At 33.9% G+C, this 27519-nt stretch overlaps 2 protein-coding genes across 2 annotated transcripts in view; one reads left to right on the top strand and one right to left on the bottom strand.

Moving 5' to 3' along the window:
• LOC149609998 (uncharacterized) overlaps window positions 1-26835 on the bottom strand; it is a 60866-nt gene extending 34031 nt beyond the window's left edge. Inside the window, exon 1 of the mRNA XM_089859893.1 lies at window positions 26706-26835. The gene's annotated coding sequence lies outside the window, so the exon portion shown is untranslated. The remainder of the gene's footprint in view (window positions 1-26705) is intronic.
• Cad99C (cadherin 99C) lies at window positions 2254-27024 on the top strand. The gene is made up of 31 exons (XM_089859857.1): window positions 2254-2661; window positions 12297-12391; window positions 15651-15713; window positions 16471-16613; window positions 16733-16795; window positions 17621-17710; window positions 18583-18690; window positions 18808-18921; window positions 19434-19689; window positions 19790-19902; window positions 19968-20168; window positions 20235-20372; window positions 20495-20653; window positions 20849-21033; window positions 21177-21309; window positions 21687-21769; window positions 21871-21958; window positions 22718-22843; window positions 22965-23023; window positions 23208-23451; window positions 23855-24181; window positions 24353-24487; window positions 24553-24680; window positions 24751-24995; window positions 25062-25447; window positions 25515-25606; window positions 25667-25762; window positions 25834-25908; window positions 25973-26321; window positions 26386-26666; window positions 26737-27024. Exons 2-31 carry the CDS (start codon window positions 12310-12312, stop codon window positions 26813-26815), a joined length of 4641 nt encoding a protein of 1546 aa, XP_089715983.1. The 5' UTR covers window positions 2254-2661; window positions 12297-12309; the 3' UTR covers window positions 26816-27024.
• Window positions 27025-27519: the final 495 nt, after the last annotated feature.

Here is a 27519-nt window from a genome sequence, read left to right as displayed (position 1 = left end):
AACCAATTCATATTATTAATATTATAACAACAACTTGAAGTTTCACCATCATGTCCATCCATGAAATTTTGAAACAAACATTCCATGACAACTCGGAACCTTTGTATTTTAATGAACACTTTATTAGGACTTTCCTAATTCTTTAAAGCTATATTTTCAAGCTTTTTCTTTCTACCTTTCCTTCTCAACATGATTTGATTATATTACAGATGATTTTAATAAAACTCTTGGCTGTTAAAATCGAGCAAAGAAAAGAAAAGCAACTAGAGGAGAAGGAAATTTTCAATGGAAAAGCTGGGTGACCTCAAAACATGGAAATCAAGAATCTTTTTTATCTTCAATTCTTTCCGGATTAAGTTTCGCCCATTGGAAGAATAATTAAGGGAATTATCTCATTATTTCGATCAGCACAAAAAAATCTTATATAATGATGGCGTCCTTCGGATTTTGGTGCGATAATAATAGCTAGAAGGGGTTTTAAGAATTGGCGGCGCTATAACAATTTCGGGTTTCGGGGTAGGAATTCGGTAAGACAAGATGGGTTTTCACTATAGGCGCTGGTGAAGGGAACATCATCTAAGATAAGATTCTATAACGTTAAAAGACACAAATTCCGCAACGCAATGTCCATAAGGAAGGCTTGCCAAACAAGTTAGCGACGTGAATTAAAAAGAAGACTGAAGAGAGACCATAAACAGTCAATTTCTATGTCCTACTTGAAGAAAAATACTATCTATCATCTGCTTAATCATCGAAAAAGTTTGAAATAGCATATTTCAATTCAAAAAAAGAAGCTTCATAAGTAAAAAGGAATGGGAGGCATCTTACACCTTGACCCAAATTTCTGAACAGAATTTTTGTTCGTTTCCCAAAATAACAAAATATTTCGTTGATTTATTATTGTCTTTTTATATTAAATTTTCAAAATGATGAATAAGTTTATTTATATTTATAAACGATTTACCTTTCTAAATGATGTAGCTCAAGTACAGTTTTTAGATATAAATTTGTTCTTTTATTTTGATTTTATTCCTAGACACGCTCATTAAAGGATCATAATTAGTATTGTTATATCACATGTCTATAAGAACCATAGATATCTTTGAACATAAATTGTAAAAGGGGAAATAGGCGATTCAAAAATTGTAGAATCTGTCGCTAAATGACCAATCTCAATAATGTTGTAGCTCTCTATTTGGTCATTTGGTCCGAGCCAATGAAGTTTACCCATTTACTTTTGCTAGTGTTTAAAAAATTCCAAAATTTTCTGCAAAAGTTCAGAGAATATTTCCGGAATTAACACCCATTAAATTAAAAAATATATATTCATATAATTTTCTCTTAAAGTCCAAGCCTTAAGGCAATACGCAAATGAACGTCATATTAAAAACGGTAATTCCGCTGCTATTCAATGCCACCGAGGAAAAACGCTTATTCCGTTTTCCCCTTGAAGCGAATTTGAAAACTATGAGCTTTAAAAAGTCATTTTGGCGAGGGGGCAGCCACTCACAAACTCAACTGTACAGAAAAATACCATAATCCAAAGAATTCAGAATATCAGGAATAATATGAATCTTTGTAAAGTAACGTACCAGCGAAGATAAAATCAAGCGTTCCAATTAAAGGGAAGAAACTCAAAATGCAGTCTAGAGGATGGCACGCAACCCGAACCCCAATGAACCTAACCAAACTAGACCTAACACTAACCTAAACCTTATCTGAACACCATGCAACCTAACTTAACCTAAACCCTTACCCGACCACCATGCAACCTAACTTAACCTAAACCCTTACCCGACCACCATAAATACAATTGGGCTCAGGTTACCGTCGTATCCTCAAAATGCATTCCGGAATGTCAGGGTTCAAAGGACTTCAACTTTACTTAACGCACTGTAGTAGTTCATCTCTGCCGACTCAGGAATGTGCAAAGATAAGTGTAGCTAACCCCTCGGAACCAGAGCGATACTTCTAAGACCGCGTCCAGATATTTTTTAGCCGTTTCTAATATATGTCTCGCGCATTTTAAATACCATATAACTACGCGGGAAAGGAAATCAAAGTTAATATACGGAAAACGCGGGGAGGGAGGGTTTCCACAATACGCTTATATAGCAACTTAAAATGGGGGTTCGAGAAAAAAATGTTTAAACAGGTAGGGTGGGACGAATAATAACATTTTGGCCGGGTGGGTAATGTAAAAAATATATACAGGTGAAGTTATAGTTTGCCCGGAGGGGTCTATGGCGGTCTAATAGTCTGTGTGGTGGTCGGACCAGTTGTTCAAGCTGGGGGAAAGGTAGAACCGAATAGAAGCCAAGCGGGATTTGTACGTAACGTTGGTGACCTCTCTTCTTACCGCTAGCGCGAGCGCGCAAAAAAAGAAACTGAGCCAGTTGGTTTCTCACCAACAAGGATAGCCACATTCAGTTAGAAAGAGTTTCTCGAGAAAAATGGATTACGCGCCAGGTTCTCTGAGATTTTGATTAGCGGAGCGAGAACTACAACTAAACAAATAGGCTGTTGTCGTATATAGGCTCGTATTGGACAGTAGGGTAAAGTGTACTTCAATTACACCGTGTATAACTTTCACTTAAACACTCGTTTAAGTTATAAAACGTTTTACCTGCTGGATTTTTGAGAGTAACCACGATTTCCAAGGTATGTTTTCCATGCATTTTCTTTCAATATTTTATTATAAAATGAACTTTTTCCGGTGCTACCGTTTCAATAGCTTCAAAAGGTTTTCTATTGGCGTAGGATTGAGTGTGGGAATATAGAATCGGTTTAGAAATACAGAGAGTTTCGTGTGAGAAGTTCGAAGACCCGGGCCGGTCAAAACCCACTTAATATTAGATTGCATTCATTAGAATGCTGTTGGTTTTCTTTTTATTTTTCGAAGGTTTATAGATTAGGTATTTTATAGCTATATATGGAGTTCATATCGTTGAAATTAAGGTGTACTGAGAGTTTAAAAAAAATTATGAAAATCGTGTATTTCGAAAGTTAAGGGATTGTAAGTTACTTGGAAAATGTGCTGGTAATGAAAGCGATATTTGGTTAATGAACACATTGTGTAGATTTAAACATGACCATCAAAATGTTAACAAAAGTCAGGAGTATTTAGAGACTGGTCAACTTTTGGTCCTGTTTGAGGGGTTGAAAACTATTTCACTAATATTTGTTGAGAATTATTTTGAGAGTTTATTGTGTGATATCATAAAGTTGTCAAAAACTTAAATGTCATTGATAAATATTCAGAAAAAATTATATATTATGTAAAAATATTGAACATATTTTTACTTTCATATGATGCGGTCAGTCAAATGGTTAATTTATGTATTTTGCTCATCAGAGATAATTTTCGTAATTACCAATATTAGATTCGATGACTTTAATGAACGCAATTCAGTTAATTAAAGTCTAATAAATTGAACTATCAAAATCAAATCGATTTTGATTTTGACAACGACTTAACTGAATAGCGACCACATGCATCAACATTTTGACAACCTAAATTTGTAAATTTGTTTCATCCATATTTACTGTTAAGCTACCGTTCACGATATATCGTTCAAAAATACTGAAAATTCAGTATTTAAAACGGTCAATCAGTACCCAAAATAAATACCCATTTACTGTCACTTATTGTTACGATTATTAACTGATTCCATGAATCAACATTGACACATTAAGTTTATACAGGCAATTACGTAGTTAGCAATTTCCCAAAATTATTTCTAGGAATTCCCTTTCTTTCACCTATCTAAGTAAATTTCCGAAGAACTACAAATCAAATAACTTAGCATTAAGAAATATTCATCCGACAAGATTAATTTCGTGTAATTCGACGAAAAAACAAACACTGTTCTGGATTGTTGAACGTAATAGCGGGTATGAAAAACGTTTCCGCCAAATTAAACATTGAAATAAATATTTAAGAGGAAAGAAAAGTATATCACTAAGATGAGAGAGAAGAAAAAAAAACACTCCCAAAAAATAGCGAAACTAGAACAATGGTAGAAAAAAATAAATAAGATACAAGAAACGTGATAACCACGGACGGTGCTTTGTCTAGGCTACACATAAAGGATTAGAATGAAGTAAGCAGTATAAACGTCATATAAAAACGGTCACAGATGTAGAAAGGAAAAAAGAAATAAATACTTTAATTGGGTCCTTGAATATAATTGTCAAGCGTATCTGAAAAGAAAATGCCTCCTTAAACGAATTGGTTTTAAATTTAAATTTTAAGGGTGTGAACCTAAAATATTAAAATAACTTTAATGCAAGTAATGAAAGGTATTGAAACCCCTCGTTAATTTCGTGATTAATCTCACCATAAGTTTATAAGAAAATAAGTTTAAAAAGAATTTAATGTATTATTTGAACTTAGGCCTAAAAATTAATTATGCGAGTTATAAAATTAATACAACAACACGTATGCTAAACTACAATAAAGAAGAAGACCCCTATAATAAATCCCCGAGGAGACAATTAGTCAGAAACCTCTTATTTTAAACAATGACGAGACAATCCGCAAATTCGCACGAATCTAAAGCTATAAAGTCCTTGAAGGCATTGTTGGAACTTAAAAGATTATCAGGCCAAGTTCTTCTTTCAAGAAGATTCTTCTCCAACTTCTATTACATCTCAATACAAAGACTTCCTGATAATAATAAAAGAAGTTGCGAGTCCCGTTTCGTTTGTATTATAGACATTAATATAAAGAAATGACATACTGACGAAAAATATTTAATATAGCGGTATAATACACAGTGGATATGCGGGATTTGGGATTGCCTCGGGGGAATTTTGGATTTTCCCATTGTTTTAACTTTTAAGATAGCGGGGAGTAAATTTTGAAGTAGAAAATAAGCAAATGTACGCCTATATTTAAAAAGAAAGGACAGGCATATAGCGTGTCTATTGTCATAGGACAAGTACCTCAATTTTCCAGTTATAATTATGGTTTTATACGTTGTTTTTTTCTTTTCCGACTTTCATTGGCCTCTGAATTGTTTTAATGAAATTAAATTTAAAAGTGAAAGTATATTGCGGAAGTTTCCGAGTGTATTGTGTCCAGTTACATAATTAAATTTGAGGACAATGTCCGGAGTTCCGAATTTTGAACTACTGTATTACATGCAAGAGTTAGATTTCATTTTAATTTATCAGATTTTCAATAATGTGTGCAGTAAATCAAACGATAGCTATCATTTGAACGCTAATGACTCGATGTGGGAACTATACTATTCGATATTTAGGAAGAGGAACCATTTTAGAGGAAGTCACAAAGGCTTTATGATGAAAATCCCTAGCACCTATAGATTTGTCTTTTTTTGGCAGTTTGTAGACTAGAGATTAAGCCAATTTGCTTTATATATTGAAAAGTTTAAAGAATTGAGTGCAAGAGGTGCACGAAAACTACTAGAATCGTAGACGTTTAGCGCCTTAATTTCGTTCATTTTTAAAAACGCGTAGGTGTTAACCCCAAACTGGAATATCTTACGTCTATTGCGTTAGAAGTTAAGTAAAAATTTTGCGGTGAATTTCTTAACCTGTCTATTGTGGTTCACCCTTAAGGAATGAAAGCAGTTATTAAAAACCTCTCTTTGACTTCTTTGAGTATATCAAAAATCTTGTGAAATCTGCAAATTTTCACTTATGTTAATGTAATAAGATAATTTGATCTTATTAAAAAACGAGAATACTTATTTGAAATACAGTTTTTACTTCAAAACTATTCTCTCAATATTTTTGGGTTTATCCGAGATTATGTAGATAGATTTAATTTTTTCATCAAATTCGGCTTAAATGGTACAAGTATATTAGAAATTTTAAACTTCTAAATAAAGCGGTAAATTTTTAGGATGATAGATATTAAATTCTGAATCCCTGGTGTTTTAATTGTAAATTTAATTACATAAGTAACTGGCACTTAAAATAAATAAATTATAAGAGATAGCTAAAAAAAGGCTAAACGATGCCATACATATTTTTGGACAACTCGCTATTTAACTACAACAAAACATCATTTACAATTAAAATTAACCCAAAATAAATGTTTTTATTTGAAATTAATCAATTATAAACCCTTAAATAGTGTGAAATAAAATGGGGTGTGGTATAAAACTTTTAAAATTCAATATTAAACCAAAAGTCAATGAAAAAGATACTGAGTTCATTCAAGTATAAAAATGCATCGAGGTCAACCACGTGCTACCCTCATAGATACGTACATCTACGTTACCCAAATCGTATATTACCGCTGTGATTTTAAATCATACAAATAAAAGAAAAAATTTATTACACATTTTTCTTTAGATGGGGGTTGCCTTAAACAATACACCCGCTAAGCCCCTCTCTCTCTCTATTAAGAGCTCCACTTTCTCAAGCTCAACAATATAAAAAAATATTGGTGATTTTAAAGGGAGACTGAAATAACAGCAAAATCGTTGGCAAAACTTACCTAATTTTATGTAATTTTTCAAAAATGACAAAAGTGGACGTGATATGCCTAACTCTAATTTAGGAAAAAAAAAATACTACAATTAAAAAAACCGGGGTAATACGAATGAGCAATTATAAACTGAGACATCACCTGGTTTATTCTGTGATTGAAGCGACTTTCACTTTTCGTTTGACCCTTTTTTTTTCATTGAGAATTTGAAAATTCACTTTTGAAACTTTGAAAAATTATATAAAATTCACGGAAAGGTTTTGGGAAGTTTTATTAATTATTTTGATGTTATTGTATCAATGTAAATTAATTACAAAATGGTTGTCTGAACATTTAATTCTCCCTTTAAGGATAAAGCACTAACATTTCCTCAAAAGAGATACATATTAGCGTTCCCCGTGGTTTTCCAAATTAAGAAAATACAGTTTACAAATATGTTTACCCTAAATAATATCGGACCCATTTAAAATTTATTTCATAAATATATTATTAGTCCAAAACTTGAAAACTCCCTAACGAACGAGTTAGTATATCCGAAAATGTAACAAAACAGCTAAAGCATATACTAGTTTTTAAAACTGTCTGCGCAATACTTTGAATAATAAAATTTTGGAAATGAATTTAAAAAGAAAAAACACCTTTTTTCTACACCCTAGCTTTTGTGTAGTTTCTTCATTTAGCAAGAGAGATAATGAAAAAAAAATCACTTTCGAAATTTTTAAGCAAAAAGCATTTGGCAAAGAAAAAAAAAATCTAGGGCATTTATTTTTTCTTACTATTTGAGAAAATAAATGAGCAAAGATTAACTGTACCTATTTAAACAATTTCAAAATCGTAAAAAATCCATAATTTTTGAATTAATCATAACCTAATGAGCTAATTTTGACATTAGTAGATTTAAAAGAGACCGATTCGAAATTTCGTAAATCGAAGGCATACATTTGATATATGCAAATAAGCTTAAATTGGAACAATATTACGGTATTTAAATAAATTTTTAGTATTTGGTAACAATCACAATTAGTCTTATGACATCTCAATTAGTCCGATTTCACCGTCTTAATTTTAATTGACTTAAAGTTTCTCGCTTGCAGCAGCGGCTAAACCCCTTGGCCTATACGATACCGAAACTAGTTTTGTATAAAGTTTGATATTTTATAAAATATTAGTAATAATGAAGATGGTAACGTATTTAAGGCTACTGATTTAGTTCATTTTGGATTGATATCTAAGTCAGAGATGTATTCGAGTTCCTTTAATTTCAAGTAATGAACTTTTGGTAACAATTAGGGAGATACTCGTAACCTCGAACTCATTATTTTGCTAACTAATTAGGGATGGAATTCTCTAGACGCCCTAAACACTCTAAAATGAACTCTACATCCCCACGAGGTTCAACTATTTAACTAATTAACGCAATTAAACTTGTAAGAAAAGGAACTTAAACTTAGCTACCTTAAGGGCAATAATAAATAAAATTTTCGGTTTAAAATTAAAATTAAACACTCTTGTCGTGTGATATGATCAAAAACCAATCAGGAAATTGGATATTTCCTATCTATCTATGTATGTATGTGTTCAATTCAAACCCAAATTTCACTATAGGCTCTGGCAATTAATAAAAGCAACTGTTCCTTTTCCCAAATTAGTCCGTTACGATTTAAAAATAGATTTCACAGACCGAGCGTGGCATTCCGGACACACTTAATAAAACTGTCAAGATAAAATAAATTAAGGTCCGGTGAGCGTACCAGGAAATCGCGGTTTCGATCTGTAGCTTTAGAACTGTTAATTAAATTTTTAAATGCCTTAGTTACGAAGCTCGACAGAAAGAGTTTCTATTTCGGATACAGTCGCCTCTAGCCTCGGAAACTGTCGGAAATATGTTTATATAAAATTCACGAATTTTTACAATAAATTATTAAATTTTTGAAATTTAGATAACGCATTAGTCGAATATTTACTTAGAACCAGGAATATTTAAATATCAAGGAAAATCTTGATGATATTTAAGCTAAATAACAAGAATGTGACACGTGATGTGATAAATAGTTTTATCTAAGGACTGTAAGAAATTAAGCGGTGTTCTTGGAGCAATTTGCCATTTGACCTTTCGTTGAACAGGTACCTTACTTACTTCTACCACTTCAAAAGCATCTAAGTAATGTTGTTGCATTAATTTACAATATTTAACATATTCTTAACGATGTTGTTTACAAACATTCCACAATTATTTAAAATATTTCTTCATATATATATTACAGTAAAAACATTTTTTGGACGTAAGTCAAAGCAACGTGCATCGCCTGGAATGTTATTAAGAAGGCAGAGCTCGTTTCAACCTTGAAATTTTCTAGAATGAATGACGTAGAATGGTAGAACTAAGCTTTTTAATTCCTTTTTTTAAGTATAATAGCGGTTTCTAAATCATTTATGCCATGTATATATTGGCGAAACAGGATATATCGTTTTATAATAATGGTACCTTACAAACATAACGGGATTTTCACGAGGCGAAAAACGTGGATAAGTTTTTGTTTAAAAATTTAAATCAACCGTGGAATTATATCTACTAAAATTAACATTATTAGGTATTATTTTCAGGTATGTTTTATATAAGATGGGGTTTTCAGTGCATTGATATTAGAGCGACCTCAAGTTTTCACTGATTAGGATGCGTAGTAAAGAGTCTAGAAGATTTTGTTAACGTTCACTGCCCGATCAGCCATTAAAATGAACCGGTGAAATTCATATGCTTCCAGCTAAATATAACGGGGCATATAAGAAACGAGTTCAATTAAACCTTTTACTTCAAAAGTAGCTAATACCCTCTTCAGACGAGATCTAAATACCTGGTTTGATACCAACCAACGGTGGTTTCGTTCGAAATAGATTCAATGTAAATCGGCTTAATTTATATAAAAATCGACTTAATTCAAACAAATTTTGGCTTAATTTAAAACCAAAATCGGCTTAATTGAAACGAACTTTGCCTCCATTTAAAACCAACTTAGGCTTAATTAAAACGAACTTTGACTTAATTAATTTGAGTACACGTCTGAAGATGATATAAGCTTTAACCCTAAACAGGGTTATTTATCTCAATAAATTCTCTCAGTTACGGAAGCTATCGTTCGAGATACTGTATAGTTAAGTCTTGAATCCCGTAAGGGATGGTCTGTCTTAGTTTAATCTAAATGACAGTTGGCCCGGCCTCGGCTCATCTTCTTTGACCCGCTTTCTTTTTGCCGGCGGCCGAACTAAAACACACAGTCATCTTCTTCTTCTCTGGCATACCAGGTTCATCGCGGAAACGCGTTTCTTTCGGTTTAAAACTTTTAGGTGAACGCCAACGATACAAACGAGTCATACCAGTTATACTCGCATGACCATATTCTTAAAAACATAAGAATTAAAGTTCGAGTATACACTAACGCAAGCTGAGTAATAATTCCCAACACACAAAAAAAGAAAAACCAGGCTTCGACGAAAAATCGTGAAGAAAATTGGCTACGGTGTAATTTAATTTGAAATAAAAAAATAATAATATAAAAATTTACGAGACCTAAATAAAGTTCCAAATTAAATTTGTTTTATTTCAAATTATAAAAATTCGAGGACGCGTTAGTTAATCGACCCTCAATATAAATAATTAAGGGATTAATTATATTAATTATAAAATATATAGTAGAAACACTAGCTCCTATATATAAATAATGAAATGGGTTGTTTGAGGAACCGATTGAAAATTATATATTGGACTACATATTTCAAGAACACCCAAATCTATCTAGAAAACGCCTTAATTTTCAAAGAGTAGGAAGTGTAATTTTCAATGCGTCTTTTTAGATGATATGAAAATGATGAAAGCATATTGTTTTGATATTTGAAGGGTGATTGTTTGAAAACACCCATTTTATGTTTTATGTCAAAATTTCAGTGAGAGACAATTTAAGGTAGGTTCTTTGGGCGCCCTTAATTTTCTTCTTAAATTTTACAGGGGACGGAATATTAAGTATATATATCAATATGACTCAAGACTTACATTTCCGGTTCTGTACAATCTAGAAGAGATCGGAACAGCAAATAAGCGTTAATTTGATATATTCTACACCGGATCAGAATGTTCCCAAAACCATTGTTCGAATAAAAAACCAGCCCTAAAAACCCACGTGTTATATTGGGCTTTACCCACCATGATAAAAACCATCACTAAAATCTTTAATTTTGATGAATTTAAATTCTAAAATAATTTCTTTTCTAACGTATTTAAAGATATGCATATGTATTATTTAATAATAATTATTATTGTTCATTAAGCATTTTAAGATTTTTTAAATAAGCAGTGGCTAATTATTATGAAAATTACTAAAAATCACGCAACTGCTAAATATAAAAAAGCTGCAATAGAACCCGGTGGGCTGGGGGTTTTTCAAACCTACCCAAATATATGTTAATTGTTATTTGGACATTTCGTGAATTGTCTTTCTAAAGTCACTGATTAATTTAGAAAAATCTTTCCTGAAAAACAATAAATATTATTAAATACTACTGAAATTGAAGATTCAATCATTGCTACATCTAGTACAAAGTTTTGCAGTTAGTTCTTTAAGTGCAGAACAGACAGATTATATTTAATTATTGTCGCATCGACATGAATTCCATATTATAAATATTTTCCAAAAACGTTTTTTTAAATATTTGTGGGCTAAAACCGTCGCAATTTTCTTTTTGGAAACGTTTTAACTGTCAGTTTTGAACTAAAAATGTTTGTTGCCCAGGGGACATATTTTTACTGGATCATCTACATCCCCCATTATAATTTAAGCAATATTTGCTTCCCGGTGGCGCATCCAGATTTTTATAAACAACTAGTCAGTCCCCCATATCGATAAAAATATATAAAGAATCTAAAATACCAAAGGTTCTTTTACAAAACGGAGCCAAGTTTTTACACCCTATGTAATTATTACATACTCTTATATGCGAGGAAACTACTAAAAAAAGTGATAACGGTATAGACGCGTGACAATTTTTGAGTTGTGAAATAATATTTCTCGGAACATATATGGGACATATCAACCAACAAATATACTGACTGAAAAACTAAAAAACTAAAAAAAGAGCTTGCTCATGTAAATACCAGTTTTCTTTTCGAAGCATTCGAAAGATCGAGTCACTTGAGTAAAGAGTTGTTGGCAAAAACTATCATTAAAACTTTGTAACCTAAATTTCTTCTTCTGAAGAAGTTGAAAACTACCGGGAACGTTTGTACGTCGGTTGCGAGTTATAGAACTTTTTTTAAACTAAATATATATAAATGTCAATGATACTGCCGTTACGTCTTTTTCGACAAACCCGTGACAATCACTCAACAATTACGAGAAAAAAATCCTGGTCTGTTTTTGGTGTATTTGGGAAACTCGATCGCGACTTTCAACTGAAAGAAGTAAGAGGTGAATTTAAATTCCATGGTTAGGGTTTAAATGAGTTAGCTTTTAGGGAGTAATTAGAGTTTTTATTTAAAATTTAAGGTAAAAATTATTAATTATAAATATTGGTTAAATTATGGATTGACGGCTAGCTCTTAGAGTTGCCAAATGGATTTCGAATAAAAACTTTCGAAACTTCGTGTATCTTTTGTTCCGTTTACAATAATAATAATATTAATATTCATTTTGTAACCAAAGTTACTGGAATAAGCCTATATTAAGTGGTTGCAGCTTAATTCCAGAAATAATTAAACCTGATAAAAAAAATTATGTTTCCATGGATGTTATTCTAAATTTAATCGAACTAATTTATATTTTTTCTCTTTTCACGAACAACTCAGCGCTTTACCGGGAATGAAGCGGCTAACTTCAGGTGCAATGTTCCTACTTCCCATCGCCTTCATCCTGTCTACGTACATCACAACTGGCCTAGCAGGTTAGTGGTTTTTGCCTTTCTCACGATATTGTACAAATCATCCATTCAATCGTTATCCAAAGCCATTTAATTTGCATACAGTTTGGTAGGGGTGACGTCACCCGGTTAATACTTGATGGTATATTGTCATTCTCAAATATAATTAAACTATAAAACGCGGAAAAGAATTATGGTCGGTAAAAATCAAACTCATTTCGTGCAGAGGATATTATAATAAAATTAGTAATTAAAACTAAATTATACGCATCGTTTAAACTTAATTGAATATTCTTAGAAAACACCATCAGGAAAACCGAACCGATTTTATTAATGAAAGTATAACTTGATTGGCTGTTTTTATGGATATATTATAACACATACATTTTACCTTTAAATAAGGAAAATAATTAAATGTTTATTTTCTTATAATTAGAATAATTTACGAGGTTTATAGTAATTTTTTTTATTATTTACCGTATATCATAAGTTTATAAGATTTATTAAGTCGAAAACAAATTATCTAACTGGCTTATATCCATATATTAATAAAAAAAATGTAGATTTCTTAAAACCAGATATTTATGTAACTGACTTAATGAGATTTTCACGATAAAAATAAATACTAAAAATTTAATATCTAATACTCAATAAAAGGCGCACCCTATTATACTTTAAATAAGCTAGGCTTAGCAGGGCCTTAAATGCAAATTACCGTCCTTGGGTTAATACCAATAGCCTTGACAACTGAAAAAAATCTGAACAAAAGGCGAATAATATATGGATTTGAATTATTACTAGCGCTATTAAAGCCTTCGGGACATTGATAAATAATATTTAATTCTCATTCTTAAAACTTTAAAAATTATTAGAAATCTTATGGGATAATTGGCCCGTTTTAAGAGTGCTAATTAAGTTAGATAATGTGAAACTGATTATATAAGACCATTATACAGTTTCCGCGTGTAAGTAAAATTTATGTCGTAAGTGAATTAGTATAGAATTAATTAAAGCTGCCGAACAAAGGCGCCAACATTATAAATTGTCTAGAGTGTCATTAATTAAGTTTAATTTTTTATTTTCATGGGAGTTGAAGTTGAAAATGATTAATTTGTTTTAAGTTTAAATTAAATTTTTCATGAAGCGGAATTATACTTAGTTTTCTGACTAGGAGGATTCATACCATTAACGCAAGGAGGCCAGGCTACTTGGAGGCCAAAGTAGTCTGCATTTTATCCTCAAAGTAGCCTGGAATCCTTGAGTAAATAATTTCTATCATTCTAGTGTAGTTTTAGTTTTTAGACTAGAAATTAGTTTAAGCAAAGCTTTATATCTCGTAAAATTAAATAGAATTTTACCCTTAGTTACTAACGGATACCCCTAAAAAAACAGATGGTGACTTTTAACCTTTCCTCAAACTTCCAATTTAGTTTAAACCAAATGGCGCAGCTGAAATGTTCTAAATGGTACCGGTTAGCAACTGCCCCCTTTCTTCCCATGCACCACGTGACAAATTAAACAAATTTCTTTATAAAAACCGAGCAAGAAATAAGAAAAAGATTTATAAACCTCAATTTTTTTTGTGGGGGGAGGCAAATTGAAAAAAAGATCTCGAATTAAACTTAGACACCGAATGGAAAAAGAAGAAGACAAAAAACCTTAGATCTAAATATAATAACGGATACATATGATTATAACAACACAAGTGTTGAAAATAACTAGCCAGGGTTATCGCATAAAGAAAACCGCGTAAAATAAAAATCAAATCATTCTTCCGGAACAAACATTTTCAACTTTTTTTTATTGTTCCGACCGAGGAAGGACGATGTTCTTTTGTTATAATAAAAATAAAAACAAGTAAGAATATTAGATACCCCGGTCGCTATAGTGTTAGTGTTACCGGCGTTCACGAGACCGAATCTTAAGGTGATGGTAGTGGAATAGCATTATAACACACTTTTACTTCATTCAGGGTTATCGCACTACCGCCGTAGAGAAAACACGCGTTTCAGACTCATTAAGGGGACTCCTCTGTTAAAGATGAAAAATATGAGAAAGAAAGAAAGAAAGCAAAGGAAGCTACCCTCTCACGCTTGGAAAAATTATCATCCCACTTCTATTCAAACGGTTTTATTTTTCTTTTTAGTAATTTTCTATTTTCAACTAAAGCGAAATAACATCTGCGTAGCTCCCTATCCTAGACAACTCCACCCTGAATTGTAGCCAAAAATTCTAATGAACTCTTACGCGAAAGAAATAAATACTTTTTAAACATCTAAAGGGGTTGAATATCGCTAATGAAGTCAAGATAAACTAAAATATACGCGGCGCACCTGTTCGTGATGTCACGAATGTTTTTTTTCAGTTTAATGTTAATTTTTAGAGGACGATGTTAAATACGTCATTTTAATTTTGGATTCTATTCAGTTTCAACAGTGATACTCAAGATACATCAATGCATTTTGAAGTTACGATAATTTCCCCTTTTAGCGGACAATTCCCCTTAAATTTAAGTGACAGTTACTTGTTTATAATTTTTTTAAGTAAACATAGCACATTCTTGAGTCAAAGTCTTATGTAACAAACCAGTTTGGTTAAGGGTGTTGGTATATGTATGTATATAAGCCAAATATTTGGGGAATTCTTGAAGTTTCTTTCAAAAATACGTGTCCCGCGCCCCATTGTATTATATTTTAAATAAATTTAAAAAATATATTCAATTCCGTGTGAAATTATAAATAGGGTAAGCGGAAGTAAAAATGGTTTGATTTTTTTATATATAAAATTAAAACTCTTTCACTTCACATTAACAATAATTCTTGAATCAAAATTTAAACCAACAAGAATTCGCACAATATTGTTTAGTTACACACGTAATAAATACACACAAAAAAACAACAACTTCAACATGGTTACGAGTAAATTGAATTCCTTCTGAATCAATTATGGTACAATTAACAATAACCTAGAATTCTCATTAATCAGAGAAGAATTTTTCCAATTAAAACTTTCCATATCAATAAACAGAGCGGTAGAGAGGCTCGCCGTTCAAAATATACCCTAAAAAGGTTTTCTCTGTACATTTTTTGGTTCAGAAAAAGGTGCTAGATATCTTTAAGCTTCATCTTCGCGTCCCTTAAGTCCGGTTTCTAGAATACCTAATTTCTTTCAATCAGTATTGTAGTAACGAGAAATTAAAACGGACCTAATTTTTAAAAAATTGTAATTAAAAATTGGGAGAGAAAATGCCTGGGAACTAATTTAGAATTTTTTCTTTTTATAGTATGTGAAACAGATCGAGGAGAGAGCGTTATTATCGTGGACATTCCCGAAAGCCGAAAAGACCGTAAGTAATCGAATTGTGTAAAATTGATGCAGGTTGATTTGCTACGTGAAAAATTTGTTTTTTTACGCTGTGAAAGGTAAAACACCATCATTTGAAGGGCAGTATCTAGCGAGTAGTTATTTGCAATTAAGTTGATCCCACAAAAGAATATTATATATGGAATATATAAGGGAAGATGACCTTTTGTGACATTTCCCTAGATGTGACACCAGTTGTTACATAAAGTTATATGTCACCAATTCATTGGCATATGCTATAGGCCAGAAAATGTCAGAAGGTCAATTAACAAACAACAAAACCATTTATCAGATACGGGTAATTAAAAATTGTAGTCAAAACTCACAATACGACGACTCAATCTGATCTTAATTTTTAACAAATAGCTAATACGAACGAATAAAATTAGGAAATTTCAGTCCTTTCAGTTTCTATGAATAGGCCTTTTTTCGTTAGTCCGTAATATTTTGAGCGGAGTAACACTCAAATTAAATTGTTAATTATTTGAATACACAAAACAAACACGATACATTCTAAGCAGTCTTTAGTTACGCTCTTTTATTTAAATCAAAGTTAATGAAGCAAAAACAATTAGTTTGCACTCGCAGAATTTTAACACATCCCGGATAAAACCCCAAAATACAAATTACATTCTATTTTTAAGTCGGTAATACGAAACCACACGCCGAGCTCCAAATAGCTAAGAAGGCGTTGCGTTAAAGCAATTTCAATTTGTGTTTCATTAAACGGTTTCCTGCAGAAACAAACCAAACGACGACACCTCTGGAATTACCGATTCAGGGAGAACCGGGAAAAATTAAACTCTCCATCCAATCGGCCACGCACGACTTCTTCTACCTTGATGGCAAGAGACTGGTACTCAAACACCCCATCGATAGAGATGTAAGATATTATTTTTAGATAACCTGTAGATTAATTCTGGTTTCCCACACAAAATAACTGTATATATAATTTCCCACACCATCGCATTGATCATACAATATTAAAATTTATGTTTACAGGATAATCGTTTCGCTTCCCTACGTTTGCAAATATTATGTAGTGAAATTACAGGTTCTACTCAGGTATTTTTAGTTCTTAATTACCTACTTAATTATTTGTCGTAATTGACGTAATACCACGGAGTTTAGGCATCGTAAATTTATTAATGATATTTATATAAACGGATGCAAATTGCAACGAAATTCCAAAATAAACAAAAACCATGCAATATCAGCGAGTAAATTATTTATCTCTATGAATTTAGAGATTTTAAATTTACAAATTTTGACAAAATATTTCGAAGATTTTGGCGACTTATTTATGGAATTTTTGAGAAATTCATCATCGCCTTGATTTTTAGAGTGGTTTTTTTTTTCGTATATCACTTTGCGATATATTAAGCTACATTCGATTTGGACAAATGACATGTCGATAGAACGTTTTCGAACGACACTAACGCTATTAATATATTTGACATCCAGGTCACCGAGGTCAGAAACCCACCAAAATCCATGGTTTTTGTGCCCTAACTATTAACAAAAACTTCTGTAAATTCCAGGCATAACAATGTCAATCAAAACGCGTTTGAAAAGTTGCCATCGTTTGTTTACGAATTAAACATTAAAGTTCTATAAATAATTAAGGTTAATCCTATATTTTATATTTATTTACACCAGTCCTGAGCCCTGGGCTGCTAATCTCGATTAAATTAATTGAAACGTTTCCAAATGAAAATCCTTTGTTCAATATATTATTACATAAGAAATGTCACAAAACAATTAGATACAAATAATATATTTCTGCACGTCTGTCATTTATACTAAAAAGGTTACGTCACTTATGACAACATCACGAAACCTATATATCATTACATAATAATTAACTATTATGTCATTCCACCTCCCCAGAGGAGCATAGCAGTCGTGGTAAGACTCATAGACGTGAACGACAACGCCCCGCAATTCATCGCCACTCAATATTTCACCACTGTTCCTGAAGTAAGTCCATTTCCCACTTTTTCTACGCACTAACCCCTTATCCGTATCACTTAAATGAGTTGCACTACATTACAATTAAGATAACCAAAGAAAAAACATTATTTTACCCCGCCTTATTGCCCACCACGATAACCGACAATTAAAACAGCCAGTCCAGTTTTTTCCATCTTTTAGATGCATGGATACATGTAGTTAACATAGTCTTAAAGTCCACACCCAACTTCCTGATCATTGTTGTTAAATGTTAACGGCAATTAGACCTAAATTTTGACCGCAATATTTTAAGTTAAAACATGATTAACAAGGACCAGTTTCGGAATAATAATCGAGAAATTAATTTGCTAAAATATGTACTTAATTGTTATTTAATTACCATTATATCGTTTTTGTAAAATGGCAAACAAAAGCTAATTGGTTTCAAGAGCGTATGATTGTTTCAAAAAGTGTGGCGGCTCTACGATTTCTTAAATTGTTATGGATTTTATTATGATTTTAAGGCAATATAAAATCCCAAATTTTTGAGTGAATCATGCCAATTACCAATAGCTGCCAGCATTTTCTACATGTGACACTAGTTGAGCACAAAAATGACTTGTACCATAGAGGTATTTGTGTACAACTGTCAGTTTACTATGCATCAAGAGATACGGTGCATGGACCACTTAAATGAAAAATATATATTTCTTAATGTACGTGTAATAAGAATTACAAAAATTATTGAATTTTATTGAAAAACGCCTAGAAAGTCCTTTTATCTCCTCTAGGACAATTCCAAGGAGAATTCGAACCCTTTAATTACGCCCAATGTTTGTTTTGAGTCCAATTTTAATGAGGTTCTCGTGTTTTTTTTTTGTTCATTGCAATGAACACAGTTATCGCCGGTAGGCAAAACTATCTTTTGGAATTTGTCCGCCAGAGACAGGGATGCCGGTAACAACGCTTTAGTTGAATACTTCGCCGTACCTGGAGACCGCCCCGAGGTAACGTAATTGACAAATCAACCGCAACCAACTTAAACTTATAATTAAACAATCCTTATTAAGTTCCCAAAATCGATTAAAGATACTTGAATTTTTTCTTTTTGTCGAAAATTACAGTTTGATGGCTACGATTATTTCTCTATTCCGTTCCCTCATCAAGGACTCGTGACCATCAAGAATCCTTTGGATTACGAAACGAATCCCAAACTCTACCTCAAAGTTATAGCCGTGGTAAGATAATTGATTTAATTTGTTTTAATTAGAGATATTAAATATAGAAAATTGTGTCAAAAGATATGACATTCAAGGTATTTGTCCCCCTGAGCTATTTGTCGAGTTTTAAATTATTAGGGTGTGTGTATTTCCGTAATTAGAGACAGTTTAGCCCTTGAAATTTTAATCATTTCCCTTAAAATCGTGACGCGTTTCTATATTTGTTATTTAAATACTGAGAAACGATTAGAAGTGAAAATTTGTAAGGAATTACTTTAATGTTGAGCAATCTTTCTGATATTTAATACCCTTTTTGAAACACCCTGTATAGTTTTGGGGCAGAATATGTTTAAAATTGTGAAGAAAATTTCAAATGTTAAAAACAAAACACGAAAAGTCTTGTAAATGGTTGGCGAACCCTTAAACTTCAAGAACCTAAAACTCTAAGACCTTCGTATTAAACATTCAGGTTTATTCCATGGCATCTTGGAATAGTAATAACAATCCCCCCATTTGTTTCCGATAAACAGGATCAGGCTACAGATCCCACGGAAAGGCTGACGAGTACCACAACTTTGACTGTAACCGTAACGGACGAAGATGACCAAGGTCCAACATTCGTTTACGAAGGTTGTTCTAAAATCGATGGAATTTGCGTCAACCCGCAATACGAAGCCTCCTTAACCAGCGGGACATTGGTCGGAGTCTTAGAGGTCAAACCAGAAAAAATTAGGGCCAAGGATAAGGACTCCATCAATTCACCCGTTCATTATAGTTTCATTAGCGGTAAGTTGTACTGCCATGATTTTAAGGGTTTTTGCTTAAAACAGATAGCTTTGAATTAGTTCTTTCTTTAGCTTGAATTTCTCCAATTGTTATTATGCAGGCACCCCACCATCATTCCACACGTATTTTGATATTGATTACCGATCGGGAACCGTAAGACAAATCAAAGAAGTTGATAGGAATATCTACAAAAACTTTGACATTGTCGTTAAGGTAAATCTTAGCCCAAAAACACCGAAATAACACTGGGCTAAACGTAAATATATTCTCATAAATAGGCTGAAGAACAAACACCAAATAAACGTTTCGCGACGGCTAAACTTCACATTAGTATCCTAGCTGTTGACAGCAACCCTCCTTTTATTCAACCCACCTCTAATGAGGGCTACGTTGACGAGAATGTACCAGTAGGTACCACGGTAGTTACTACCAAAGGAGGGGCTGAACCATTGAAACTTAAAGTCGAAGACGTTGATATTGTAAGTGTTTATATTTTATAGTTAACAAAACATTCTTCGATATTCAACAAATAAATATAACCACAGGGACCCGATGACCCGAAACAAGAATACATCTTTGACCTAACCACTACAGTCTTCCGTATTACACCGGATGGTTACATCGTCGTTAACGAAGCTGGTCTTGATAGCGACCCGCCAAATCCAAAGCTACATACGTTCCAAGTGAGGAATTAAACGTTTCTTGTCCATTTATTATTTACGACATTTTTGTTTACGCTAATTAGAATATTTAAATGATATATTATTTGCATTGAAATATATATCGATTAATTTTTGGCGTTAAGGTGACGGCTAAACAAGTGGGGAACAACGGGAGCAACGCCGCCAGCGCTCCGGTACTAATTAGCGTGCATATTAATGACGTGAACGACAATAGCCCGAAACTGCCCAATTTCACGCCCATCAAAATAGAAGCCGGAAAAGGTGTCAGACCAGTTACCAAGGTAATGAGCCTTAATTTTTGATCGTAATAAATCAGATTGCTTTCGTAATCCTTTGTCAGGTAATTAAAGTTAAATGTGGTGATGTAGAAATAAGTTATTATAGAAATTTAATTCCAAAAGAAGTTTAAGAGCAATGATACGAAATGCTTCACACAAAGATTCGTCATATGAAAGAAATTCCATATATATTTATAGGTTCAAGCCAGAGATAATGATGAGGGAGACTTCGCTCGAATTAGCTATTCCATTTATCACGTTTCCAATAACGGACGCAATAAGTTCCGTATCGACCCCGATGAAGGTCTGGTAGAAGTCATTAGCAAGATATCTGCGGGGGAACAGTACAGTATCACCGTGCAAGCAACGGATACCGGTGGAAGGTGCGCACCAAAATTTTTTCCCCTCGTTTTTTATTTCATACTTCGATCATTTTCACATCTTGATAAAACTAAAAGAAAAACTAGGCGAAACTCTAATTTAGAACATCCATCGGCTCTCCTTATTTTAATTTTTTCCCGTATAGATTTTCCCAGACGATATTGGACGTGATCGTGGTTCCCGGTCCCAATACCGGAGGACCGGTTTTGAGCCGTGAAAGATACGAGGTTCAAGTTAGCGAGGGTGCCTCTATCAACTCAACCGTGATTACTATAATGGTAAGATTTACATTTTTACAAATAATGGAATTTATATACGACGGTTCAAGGACATTAACACCAGAAGCTACTTACTTATACTTTGAGCCCAAAAAAGTTACTTAAACCTATACATAAGCGCGACTATTGAGAAAAGATTTAGAAAAATGTGAACAGGCCCGCTGCATAAAAAGTTATCAGGTAGCCTTCATGAAAAATATGTTTGGAGCGTTGTTATAGGTACATACAGGGTGTTTTAGTGTCACATATTAAAGGGGATGTTTTTTGGCGATTTGGTTATTGGTTTTTTCACTAACTTCTAGTTGATCTACTTCTTGTGGGAGTTGGGTTTGCCAATCTTAATTTTCTTTTCCATTTTAATTGAATATGCAATACAGGCCTCTGACCCCGAAAAGGACGTCATTAAGTTTTCGATTGAGAAGGGGAATATCAACAACGATTTCAAAATAGATCCGACGAGGTACGTGTCCTTTTAAACAAATAGGATAATTTATTGTAGTACTTGTACTCGTTAATTTCGTGGTTCATTAACTTTAATTGGCTTCTATTTACTTTGGCCAGCGGGGTTATTTCCGTCGCTAATCATTTGGATCGGGAAGAAATATCCGCTTATTTACTCATGGTTAAAGCCGTCGATCCTAATGGATTGGTAAGTAAAATCAGGGGTTAAATCGAATGAGGTCGCGTTGCTTGGGACACGGAAAAGTGGGTCGAAATTTGCTTAATAAACCTTTTTTATTTAGTTCTGAGCTCTTAGAGATAGGTTTATCTATGTGTGTTTGGGAATACCAAAAAAAATATTTAATGGTGATTTAAATATCTTACTCATCACTCTTTTCATAAACAACTCATGTAAACGAGGGGTCACACGCTAATAGTCTCAATTTAAGCTTTGGAAATACACTCGGTTATGTCATACTATTTCTTCCCATGCAGCACCCTACTTAAAAACTAATTTTAACAATCCTTTAGCATAAGACTTATTCTTTCAATTATAGCAACACAGTGACCTTTAAAATTTTCGTAAAGCGAGATTTGAGATTATAATTTCGAGGTCAAGCAGTAAAGAGGTAGATTATATAAATCTACAACATGAATTACACAGGCTGTAAACCGAATAATAAAACCAGCCACAATATTTCTACCTTGGTTTCAGACACCGACCAAATTAAAAGGCCCCACCTATATAGGTTATTTCTTATGTCAGAAACGCCTTTCAAACCAACATAGCCGCGTTAAAAGCATCAAGTTACACTTATAGATTGGCTTAGCTATTTGAGGTCATAGCTCCAATTGTTTCCCCTAGCGTTTTTATCCCCAGAATATGACTTGCCACCTTAATCCCTTTAAAATACTAATTGAACGATAATGACATCTTTAATTAACCTCTTTCCACGCCTAAAAACAGTTTACCACTGGATCCGTTGCCATAGAAGTAATGGACATCAACGACCAAAACCCCGTTTTCACTCCCGATAATTACGAATTTAACGTTGACGAGGGATTAAGCAAAACTTTAGTCGGAAAAGTTAAAGTGAGTTTCTAAAGACATTTCGTTATTCGCGCCAACCACTTATTTTTTCTTACACACAAAAAAGGGACTGGTTATTTTGAAAACTTAGAACCAAAAAAAAAAAGAATAACCTTTTTTACAGGCTCACGACGATGATATTGGAACTAACGGCCAGATTTCCTATTCTATATCGGGGTCAAGGTAAGAAATCTTTTATGCATTTATATTTAATAAACGCAGTTCGCCCGCTGGAACCATAAACGGGTTTGCTCGGTTAAGGAATTTTTTGTGCCCCAAAGGGTTTTATAAACTCGGCAAAGATCGTGACGTTAGAATCGGAATAATAGGTGTTCCGTTTGATTTTTTTTTTTCAAACTTTATATAGCGATTTCTCCATCAAACACGAAAGTGGGGAAATATTCACCGAGAAGAAACTGGACTACGAAACTCAGCCAGTTTACCATTTGGTGGTTACAGCCCAAGACGGGGCTCCAGATTCTAGAATTTCGACCGCTAGCGTGACCGTTTCGGTTAACGATATTGAGGATGAGGTTCCCATCTTTCGACAGCCACTCTACGAAGGAATCGTGCCCGAAAACGCCCCCAACTTCCAAGTCGTTCAAGTCAAAGTAAACACACAATCACGAAATATCATAAGCAGGGAACTCGCTTACTTCGTGTTTCCTATACGCTTATTTATGTATAATATAATTTAAGTAATATTATAACACCAAGTATGAAACTTTTCATTGCCGTAATGCAGGTGTGTTAGTATGTTATTGATCGGGATGGACAAGGTTCACTCTGTCATGCATTCTTTACATTATAGAGCTAGAACTTAAATTTATAAAGCGCTATAGGCATATTCTACAAAAACTTCACTTTAGAGATAAAGGAAACAAAGAACCCATATGAGGCGTAAGAACGTATAAATAATCGTATCAGGTTTTCATGAGCTCACACTTATTAATATGAAAGAACAGGGAATACTATTGAGGACACTTAGATTGAAGAAAAAATTCTACTTCACAGGCTTCTGATCCGGATAAAATCGCCAAAATCACTTACACCATTAGGGAAGGCGATCGCCAACTGTTTCACGTAGACCCCCAAAGTGGCATGGTAAAAACTAACGAGGGACTCGACTTCGAGAGACAACGGTCTCATAAATTAGTCATTGGAACCTTGGAAAACCCCAGTAACGATGCTAACGCCCAAACGACCGTTCACATTACCGTAGAGGACAATAATGATATATCCCCAATGTTCACGAGTCTACCTTTACCAATAAGATTGCAAGACAATGTACCCTTGGGAACAGTGGTCACCACTGTTGTCGCCACGGATGGTGACGGAACGGTAATTATCATGGTTTTTTACGTAAAATTAAGGTAGTAACGAGAAAAAAGGAAAAACTTATAAAAACATGGTATACCATGAGCTTCAATAGTCCCTATTAATATGCCGGACTACTATTCCATTTAGACTGCATGAAAAATCTCCCATTAACATTGTACTCCTTTCCAACAGTCCCCCAATAATCAAGTGCGTTATGACATGTCAACTATTCAACCCAAGATTCCCAACTACTTCTTAGTGGATCGTAACAGTGGCGTTATCTCAGTTAAGGATGACTTGAGAAAAGAGAGGGACTCTGAATACAGAGTGAGTCCTATTAGAGACTCTACAATTAGACTAATTAACTAACTCAAAACTGGATTGATTTATAGATCGAAGTAATCGCCCATGACTCAGGAGAGCCATCGTATTCCTCTACGGCTACAGTTACAGTATACGTAGAGCATTTAGTCACCGTAGCTCCCGATGCTGGGTTAGGATTTGCCGACCACCATTACACGTATGTTTCTGATAAGACGGGGGAGATGTTGGGTTCATGACTTAATTTATTTTGATAACATTATATGCAGGGTCGAAGTTGAGGAAAATGCTCTAGCAAATACTTTGGTCAAAACATTAACGGTTATAAACAAACCCAAAGGAAATTTCCCTATTGGTTGCGAGATCATTTCCGGAAATGAAGAAGGGTATTTTTACGTTTTGGACAATGATGCCAGGGATTGCGAATTACGAGTTAAAAGCCATGGTCTTGATTACGAAAAGAAGACCAGACATATGCTTACGATTAGGCTTATTACAGCCGGTGGACTTATTGGTAAGGCATACACGGCTAAACCGATTCCTCGAATTGTCTTACTAACTTAAATCCGATTTGAATCAGGTTCCAATCGTATAACGACACAAGTCATGGTTAACATCGTTGACATGAACGATAATCGTCCAGAATTTATTCTACCTCAAAGATACGTTCAATTCACTAAGGACAAGTACTTAGCCGCGCTACCCTACGACGCGCCAGCCGGGACTCAATTTGTGCAAATCGCAGCCAAAGACCAGGACTCTGGTCCTAATGGAAAAGTCACCTACGAAATAGTTCCTGTAGCTAGAACTCAACAGTATTTTAAGATTGACAACGAAAACGGGTACTTAAGTAACACTAAAACCTTCGAAGACATTTTACCCGAAGACTTACCATTGAGGGTACAAGTCACAGCGACTGACAACCCATTAAGTGGCCAACAAACAAAGCAAACAACGGAAGTACTTGTAAGTTCATTAAATTACTTAGAATGAACGGTTTTAATTCAATCATGTATTGTCTCTGTGTGTGCAGATAAACTTGGTCGACGAAACTAACAGACTTGTTATGGCCCTAAGAGACACATTACCGGACAAGGCATTAGAAATTAAGGAGGAAATAATCGAGTAAGATCATTGGAAATTTGTAAAATATTTCGGTTATTAAATTTTTCCATTTAAATTTAGAATACTTCAACAACACACCAATATGCTAGTAGACATTGAGAAAATTTCTTCACTCAAGCTGGTGCGAAATAACAGTATTGAATCGGACAAAACTGGGTGAGAACCACAACATATCCTCAACTGCCAACCTCAAATTTTGTACAAGAGCTAATATTTTCAATTTTCAGAACGGACATATGGTTCTACGTCATTGACCCACAGACATTTAGAATCCTATCGAGGGAAGACCCCAGGCTAGTTGAGTGAGTAATTATATATATAAACAAGTCATCGACCAACTCTACAACTATTACTGCATGATTACAGGACATTATTTAAAGACTTTAGTCAAATGACAATCCTGAACGAAATGTCGAATGCTTTGGGTGCTCAGGGTCACACTATCCGAGAACCATACGTCATAACCCAACCCGTAACTGTAGTAACGGCAGAGTCTATACGGCCTGTCAAGTTAGCAGCGGATGTTGGGGATTTGGGGGCATCGTTAATAGCCTTGGCTTGTATAATAGTCGTTCTAACACTAATCGGTATCGTTTACCACTGCTGTATGTGGTCGAGATACGTCTCCTACAAGGAGAGAGTGAAACGAATGTACATCGCTTCCAGATATGACCCAATGATCGTAGAGTCGAGTTTAAAAGAATATGAAACTCAAGTAAATTGCTTTACAAACTTCTAATGATAATTGAAGAAAGGTAACTGAATCGCTAATCCTTTAGGTACTACAAATGAGCGTTCCTATAGACGAAGAGGGTAGCGTTTCGGAAATGAACGTATCGAGGGACGTCAAGGACATTGACAATGTTTCGTACTTGTCCAAGAAAAAGAACGGAGAGTTCATAGAGTATGGTATGGACCAAGGGGATTACTATCGTGACCTTTCACCTTCCCCCGAAGGTGACGCCTCTATAATTAAAGCCTCACCGACTACGGCTACTAGTTCAGTTTCCGCGGAAAAGGACGAGCGTTCCGTCAAAAATCCACTTTTCGAGGATTACAAGTAAGTGACCTCGTAAATAGATAAAAATTTATCACTCACCCATTTTGGACTTCTTTCCCCATTCCGTTAGTGATGACGACGAAATTATCCCAGTGTTTCCCAGCGGCGGTAGCCAGCACGCGTACAAAGAAAACACGACGATGCTTTAGTTGAACAATTTTCGCGAAGTGCGAACACAGATTCATTTGGGGACGTGGACTTGTGTATAGACATTTTTTTCTTCAAATCTAGGAAAGTTTGAAAAAGAAATATGAAAACTGTTGTAAATATTTATTTTATATATCCCGTCGTGCCAAAAAAGAGACATAACTAACTTGTGTAATATTTTCTTGTTAATAAAATTTAAACACCCGAAAAACTCGTGCGGCTTATACGTGTGTAATAATAGGCAGACATATTGGCGGTTTTGAACTTTGTCCACACAGTTTAGGCCTAAAATATTTACGTCACGCCCCTTTAATTTACTAATCATCAATCTTATGACGTCATTCTTTTACATTGGAAGGCTGCCCTTATATTCTCCGTTACCCGTACGGCTCAGAAAAATTTGATTTAATGAAATGCGTCATCAATATTGACGATAATTACCTGTTTCCAATATTACTGGCAAAAATTCTTTCCTTATGTCTTGAAAGTATCTTCGTAACCATTAAAATGAACGAAATAAATCATTAATTTCGTAAAAGAATTCAGAAAATGCACGCGTGCTTTAAGCACGTTGACTCTCGACACTAAATGAAGACGTAGTGACTCCATAGAGACTATTAGCGAATTCCACTGACTGCTCTCGGAGCGCTCCCATGGAGCAATAAATATAGGAGACCCTGATTTAGCAAAAACAGTCTTTAACGAA

Source organism: Phalangium opilio, unplaced genomic scaffold, assembly GCF_054372755.1.
Source record: "Phalangium opilio isolate 3A_F unplaced genomic scaffold, DU_Popi_V2 ptg000344l_1, whole genome shotgun sequence".
Taxonomy (NCBI): domain Eukaryota; kingdom Metazoa; phylum Arthropoda; class Arachnida; order Opiliones; family Phalangiidae; genus Phalangium; species Phalangium opilio.
Note: the sequence above shows the minus strand (reverse complement) of the source record. Positions and strands in the feature narration are given on the sequence as shown.

Excerpts from the sequence above, each read along its gene's own strand:
- Cad99C (XM_089859857.1), top strand. The coding sequence starts at position 12,310 with ATGAAGCGGCTAACTTCAGGTGCAATGTTCCTACTTCCCATCGCCTTC. Across the intron at positions 15,714-16,470 it reads TCCCGAAAGCCGAAAAGACC|AAACAAACCAAACGACGACA; the intron begins GTAAGTAATCGA and ends GGTTTCCTGCAG. Across the intron at positions 23,452-23,854 it reads TCCAAGTCGTTCAAGTCAAA|GCTTCTGATCCGGATAAAAT; the intron begins GTAAACACACAA and ends TCTACTTCACAG.